Here is a 7,579-nt window from a genome sequence, read left to right as displayed (position 1 = left end):
AATTTTAGAAACCCACAAAATATTCCAATTTATTTTATTTTCTATTAGCACTTTATTAAAAAAATATATGTAACGCGTGATTAAAAGAAATGTTCAGTATTCTAATTGGTTAGTTGTGACTTTTTAGTGCATATGTTCATTTTTCTTACTTGTAATGTATACACAAGCATATGCTTAAATGCCACTTTATATGTGTCACAAGTAGATAAATGAATTATTTGCTCTCAGAAACCGACAAATATGAAGACTGGACATGTTTCTTACAAAGACTACATATTTTTATTTTAAAAAAAATGAAATTAAACTATATAAATTTAAAATGAGTTTTAATATTAAAAGTTAATAATAGGATAAATATGATATTATGAATTTAAGAGGGAAGAATGAGTCATTTCATGATTATTGAGGGGTATTATGAAATATTCCTAAAAAAATGTACTATAGCTAGCTAGTTTAGCGAAATAGAAGAACAACTATAGCATAGCTTTCTTAAAAATTTATTAATTGACAAAACGTGTTATATTCTATCTCACATGTCATCCACCTTTGCTTATGCTTAGGCCCCTTAACATCTAGAGTCTAGACACCTCTGGGTCTGTTGCAAAAAAAAAAAAAGACACCTCTGGGCTCTATATATACTCCTGAAACCCACCAAGAGAAACTCCATGCCAAACCATTCATTCTACTGTTCCAATCCCACACTACACACAACTTCAATTCTATCCCTCTTTTAATAATTAATTCAGCTAGCATCTCTCTTTGTACATTAATTTCAAGAATGAAGAAGGCCACTTCTTTCCTGAAGCAACTAATATCCACCATTGTTGAGGTTATCAAAACCAAATCCATGGTGGTAAAAACCAAAACCAGTTCCCTAAAAACTCGCCTTGCCATTTTCAACCTACTTCGCAATAAAAAGCTCATCAGCAGTGCCATAAACCACAAGATCCACGCAATAATGGGCCACGATAAAAACGATGATCATGAGCTATCTTCAAAGCAGCAACAGCACCTAGACTTTTCCAAGGCTCTCGTGCTTTACAAAGGAAAAAATCAGAAGCACGAGACGAGGGAACAAGATGATGATTATTTAGACATGTATAGCCCGTCGTTTAGCGGAAGCTTTGTTTACGAAGAGGGCATTGATGGCGATGAACGAGACGAAGAGATCGTGAATGGTACGGCATCGGTTATAGATATGGTGAAGGGAACGAAGGAAGAGGAAGGGGAGGAGTTCAGCCTAGAGAACGAGATAAACCACGTGGCCGACGTGTTCATAAAGAGGTTTCACCGACAGATGAAGATGCAGAAGCTGGAATCCTTTAAGAGATACCAAGAAATGATTGAGAGAAGCTCGTAGGTTGATCGATTACGTACCATGCAGTACGATCATTTTGAATTGCTTCTGATATAATGTGGAGTAGCAAATTTGATCGATGTAATTTGTTAAATTTTGATGTTATTTGTTTGCTTTTTCTGTATGTGTATATGTCTATATGCACATTTTCTCATTATGACCTAGATTGGAAGCAATTCTGACCATGTCGGTGAGAGCATGCATGCTGAACTAATATTGTTTTGGTCAATAAATTCTAGGGATGTCAATGGGTACGATACGGGTAGGGTGGGAGCATTTTCATACCCATACCCACTAAGAATGATCTTACCCATACCCTACCCTTACCCATTAAGATTTGACCTTATCCTACCCTACCCTTACCCGTTAAAATTATCGGGTAACGAAACGGTAGCGGGTGAATAACGGATAATACGACTATAATAATTAGTTTTATTATATTTTACAAATAGAACATCAAAACTCATTTATTTCGCACATACACAATGATATTACTAATAAAAAATAAAAATAAAAATAATTGTGCAATCAATTTCAACTAAATTATATTTTTTTATAAAACAAGAAAATTCAAAAACAAAAATATATCTTTCGAAAAAAATTAATTATTTAATTAAAGAACAAAACATACAAATAAAAATAATATGTTTAATATTTTTCTCACAACAAAAATTATATACTAAATAATAAAAGTACTAATTAATTATTGCTCAAATATTATCATATTATTATATTTTATATAATTACCCTATAGGGTAATGGGTACGAAATAGCTTTTACCCGTACCCTTACCCATTTAGCTAACGAAAAAAAATCCTTACCCATACCCATACCCAATAAGCTAACGAAAAAAATTTCTTACCCATACCCACCTTATCGAATACGGTACGGATCGGGTAAACGGCTAAAAGGGTATCATTGACACCCCTAATAAATTCTGCTGAGAAATTATGTCAACCGTGAAAAGAAGACAAACGGTTATATTTCAATTGTGGGCCTTTACTTGGTCTAATGGGCTCTATAAATGGCTTATGGGCTTGATCTGAATCACACGACATTGTTTTTCCGAAATTTTATGATATATTTTGGACCGTTTTTAGGGAGCTTTTCAATTGTGGGCCTTTAGGGAAGCAAAATGGGCCCATTCTTTAATTATGAGTCGCTTGATATATCAAACAATTTTTCGTTAATAGTGTATGTTACTGAAAGCTTGTCAGAGTACAGATATAAATTGTAATTCTTTTTCAATGATATATATTTTATGACGTGGACGGCTCAAATGCTCCATTACTTCGTGTTCAAATTGTATTCCAATAATTTTATTTTCGATTTTAAGGTCCAAACAAAAAATTTGAATCGCTCAACATGATATCCATGTTAAAATATGCTTCGAGATCAAATTTTACAATTTTTGGAAATTTTTTATTGTTTTTTAAGATATGTATAAAATCACTTATTTTGGATGGTCCACAATTTTTTGAAAAATATTAATTTTGTACCTATCTTAAAAAACAGTAAATTTTTCCCAAAAAATATAAAATTTGATCTCCAAGCACATTTTAATGTGGATATCATGTTAAGCAGTTCGAATTTTTTGTTTAAATTTTGAAATCAGAGATTATTATTGTTGTTGTTATTTCACTAGTACTATTGTGATCATAACTTTATTATTAATATTTAATGATATGATTATTGATACTATTTTCATTTGTAATAATTACTATTATCGACGTTATTATCAGAGGTGGGTTGTGGTGTTTTGAGAAGTAAAACTCATATTTTACTTTCTGCTCACTGTTTAATTTCAAAATGCAAACAATTAATTCGAACCATTCTATATGATGTGTATTATAATGTACTTGGAATCTAATTTACATTTTTTTGAAAATTTTGTACAATTTTTTAATATCACTATTTCTTTACGGTCCACAATCTTCTGAAATACAATGATTTTAAAAAATAGTAAAAAAAAATTGATTCCCGAAGTATTATCTTAACAAAAAAACCTTACCAGTATATATATATATATATATATATTTTTTACTATCTTGTGAGATTAAGCTATCCAATCCAGATGAAATATATAATTCTAAATTATTCTTAAATTATATTCTAATTATTCTTGAAATTTTTTTGATCTTATAATCATTTTATGAATGATTTAAGTTGTTAAGGGTGGAATTCAGATCCTCCCCGGTACCGTAATAGAGAATCTTTTATAATTACTAGATCTGAACCGTTCTTTTTAACTTTGCACGAATCTCAAAGCTCGATAATACTAACTCCTGCGCTAGTCCGATTCCAAAACAGCCGAGAATTAATCTCAATTTTACGAGTGAAACCTCAAACCTGTTTTGAGCGGACTTTAATTTTGTTGGTTAATCATTAACGAAACCCTAGACTCAATTACTGGAAATGCTTCAATTTCCGGCGATGATGCGTCAGTTTCCGGCGACGCCTCTCCTTCCGACCACGACTCTTCTCCCGGTTGTGGCAGTGCCGCAGGAGGAGGAGATGCTTCTCTCCATGGCTGAATCGGAGCTCGAAGAGAAGCTCAACGACATCAGGAAGGCAAATAGCAACCTAGTCATCATAGGGAAGGCTGGTACAGATTCCTACAAGGAGGACATGGAGGCTGACGGTGAGGATGAAGAGGGAGAACACGTCGACGAATCTGATGCCGAGGATTTTGAGCAAGAGACTGGGTGATCTTTTGTAACCTTTTATTGTTTTTCTTTCGCTTTTCTATCAATCAGATTTCCTACCAATTGTTCCTCTTATGGTAAAAAAATTGCAAGAGTTTTAGTTTGTAGCTTTCTGTCTGTTGTCTTTTGGCAAGGTTGCTTTACTAATTGATGCAAGGAACATGATATATTAGTTGAAGCTCTCTTATAAAAAGATGAAATTGTTCCTGCGCACCTTCATTTCCTCTTTTGCTTGGAACTGATAATATCTCGTATATACTGGTACCATATATTAGTTGAAGCTCTCTTATAAAAAAGATGAAATTGTTCCTGCGCACCTTCATTTCCTCTTTTGCTTGGAACTGATAATATCTCGTATATACTGGTACCATATATTAGTTGAAGCTCTCTTATAAAAAAGATGAAATTGTTCCTGCGCACCTTCATTTCCTCTTTTGCTTGGAACTGATAATATCTGGTATATACTGGTACCATATTGGTACAGTTCATGGCTCATAACCACTGTCTTGAAAAATGAGTGGATTTTTCAACAATATATGCTTTAGTCCAGTGCATGCTTCTTTCAACTAACTTTTCTCGGTTAATAGTTCCTACTACTCCAATCTCAACCATGTAGAACACTTAAGCTCTTGTGGGGATATTTGTATTGGTATTGTTTAAGTTGAATGGTACAAAATAATCCTATATGTGTTGAATTCAGTTAGCTGAAGTAACACTAAGACTATTTTTCAAGCCTAAACTCGGCCATGTGCTGTCTAATGAACTTAGTAACATAACTTTAAATAGCTTAATGATATTTAAATGCTGTTCAGTTCATATATTTGCTCCCATTTTTCTCTCTTCTGTTGCAGTCTGTATTGTTGGGTTATTTTAGTTGTAAATGCTGTTACATTCTTGCATTTGTTCCGCAGTCCAGATTGAACTCTGATCTTCAGAAACATATTTAATTCCCAGTCCAGATTGAACTCCCCCATGCTACATTCGTTCTGCATGCATAGTCGTAAAATTAACACTTAATTATTGAACTAGCTTTGAATCATCACGTGTGATCAAAAGCACTTGGTAAAAAAAAATTTCTCACTCTCAAGGATATGAAGGACGAAAAAAATGTACAAAACTCGTTAAATTGATGTGGTTGAACAAATCCAATACAGACCTAAACTGAGTCATGTTGATTAATGAGCTCTTTTACTTGGATTCAGCCCCTGAGCAGTAGTACCGAAATGATTGGTAGCTGTACCAGAAGAACAGATGGGATAACACAGAAGTTGGAAAATGTGGATACGATCAGGAGCATCAATGTATTGCTGTTCTCTTTTTCCTACGGTACTGCTGTAATGCTACTGTTAAGAGTTCTTTAATGAATTGCCGATGGGCTAACAAGCAAATAAGAAATGATTTATTTGATTTTTTTCTTAGAGAAAAAGCACTGAAATTAATTTAATGGCTTGCACGAACGGTTTATTATCTTTTATACTGGATGCTTAAGATATGAATGAACTGTCTAAGTCTATCTAAAGACCATATTATATATTGTTTGATTTTTTTTTTTTTAGGATTGGCTCCTTTTAATGTTTCAAAGTTCATTCAGTGGTTTCATGTAGATTTTTCTCATTTGACGCGGATCACTCCAGTATAAATAGCTCAAATTGGTGTATAATTTTAAATTTTAGCTGTCTAATTGTGGTATATGTGAAATAAACGCTTTTCTGTATGGAGTTCATAATTTTCCAAAGAAATCTACAAAATTGGAGAGCCGATTCCCTTTGACAGTTAAAAGTACATCAATGCAGAGCTTGCTAATTGAGCCGGACCAAATCGGATTATAAATTTATTCTCTCTATATTTTTTTTTAAATAGTTACAAGTCACTCTTAATATGTTTTAGGATATTTATCCTCAATCATATTAAAAAAAATATTCTTGGTTACACGATGGCACAATTGTTCCATCACAAAATTGGCATATTTGCACTCTCCATATCACACGTGTACAGAACCTAAATTTCATTTTTTAGGGAAACATAACCTAAATTTTTAATAGTCCAAAAGTAATTAGAATGTCGACCTTTTAAAATTTATTGATTTCTTGGTCGTGTCGGTTTTTTAAATTTATTAAGTAGCTGAGAACCTCAACGTGCATAGAGAAATCACCGATTAAATATTCTGAGAAGGCAGACATTGTGGGTTTATTTATTTATTCTTTCTTTTCTTATGTTTTATTTTTATGTTTTGCTGTTCTTCTGCGGAGTTGAATTTGTGCCAATTAGTGCATTACAAGTTGCACTAGTATGTAACCAGTGTAGTAATATTAGGTAATATGCGGCGCATATGCGGCCGCATATGCGTATGCGGTTCCGAACCGCATAGAAAATCAATATGCGGTTTAATATGCGGTTTCGCATATGCGGCCGCATATTAGGCCGCATATTTTTGACCGCATATGTTTTAACAGGCCGCATATAATCCTTGAACCTGTTATTTGTTCTAACTATTTGTATTTGTATTTGTATTTGTATTACTATGTATTATTATGTATTTGTACTGTTACAGAACTTGTTGGTTTTTACCTGACCAAACTGATAATAAATCAGCTATTATTCCTTGAACCTGTTATTTAGATCCCAACCATTGGACTTCATTGATGTTGGAATCGGAATAACAGTAACAGGTTACTGTAATTCTCAAGGAAATGTATTACTATTTGTATTACTCTGTATTACTAATTTACTATTACTGATGATATTGACATGTTGTCATTACTATGTATTTCTATTTGTACTCATAAATTCTTATTCCTATTTGTATTACTATGTATTTCAATTTTCAAATATATATGAATTCTTATTTTAAAATCCGCATAGAAATCCGCATATGCGGCCGCATACCGTATATGCGGTATGCGGTGCCCTTCCGCATACCGCATAGAAACCTAATATTACTACACTGTATGTAACTATATATCATGTATCAAGGACATCAAGCAAGGATGCACCAACTTGAAATTATTGGAAGTTATAACATTTCAACTAGAAAATCATTATATAAAAACTTACCCACATAAATTCTCGTACATATTTTACTTTCAATAATATATCGTAAATATTTTATTTACCTTTTTTCATAGTTGACCAAACAAAGATCAGACATCATGAAATTAATAACATTATAAACTTTGCACTATCACTTGATGCTCAGATCTTAATTTGGAACTTAGTTTTCAAGCTAAGTTAAAAATATTATAAGCTAGGAATAAGTTTCTAAGCCCACTTCATGACAAAATCAAATGAAGTAAATTCCCTTCGGTATGATCCAATCATCAAACGATCATGTTCTAGCTATGAAATAATGCAACCAAAAAATCTTATACAAAAAAGTCCGCCAGAGAAGAACCTCAATCTCTAACTGAAAAAATCCACACAGTCAGTTTTCTCTTATTTATGTTACATTTCCTTTTTTTTTATTGCTTCTAGAGTTAGCTATTTTTTTATATTTTATTTCACGTCTTCACATTGTTGC

The 7,579-nt window shown here is 32.6% G+C and overlaps 2 protein-coding genes across 2 annotated transcripts; both read left to right on the top strand.

Moving 5' to 3' along the window:
• The first annotated feature begins 777 nt into the window (after positions 1 to 777).
• Positions 778 to 1,551, top strand: LOC144551955 (transcription elongation factor). The gene has a single exon (XM_078300065.1). The coding sequence runs from the start codon at positions 779 to 781 to the stop codon at positions 1,358 to 1,360; it is 582 nt and encodes a 193-aa protein (XP_078156191.1). The 5' UTR covers position 778; the 3' UTR covers positions 1,361 to 1,551.
• A 2,149-nt stretch (positions 1,552 to 3,700) lies between these two features.
• On the top strand, positions 3,701 to 5,610 carry LOC144552152 (transcription termination factor). Its single transcript, XM_078300269.1, has 2 exons — positions 3,701 to 4,062; positions 5,265 to 5,610. Exons 1-2 carry the CDS (start codon positions 3,773 to 3,775, stop codon positions 5,269 to 5,271), a joined length of 297 nt encoding a protein of 98 aa, XP_078156395.1. The 5' UTR covers positions 3,701 to 3,772; the 3' UTR covers positions 5,272 to 5,610.
• Positions 5,611 to 7,579: the final 1,969 nt, after the last annotated feature.

This window comes from Carex rostrata, chromosome 3 (genome assembly GCF_964058835.1).
Source record: "Carex rostrata chromosome 3, lpCarRost1.2, whole genome shotgun sequence".
NCBI classification, from domain to species: domain Eukaryota; kingdom Viridiplantae; phylum Streptophyta; class Magnoliopsida; order Poales; family Cyperaceae; genus Carex; species Carex rostrata.
Note: the sequence above shows the minus strand (reverse complement) of the source record. Positions and strands in the feature narration are given on the sequence as shown.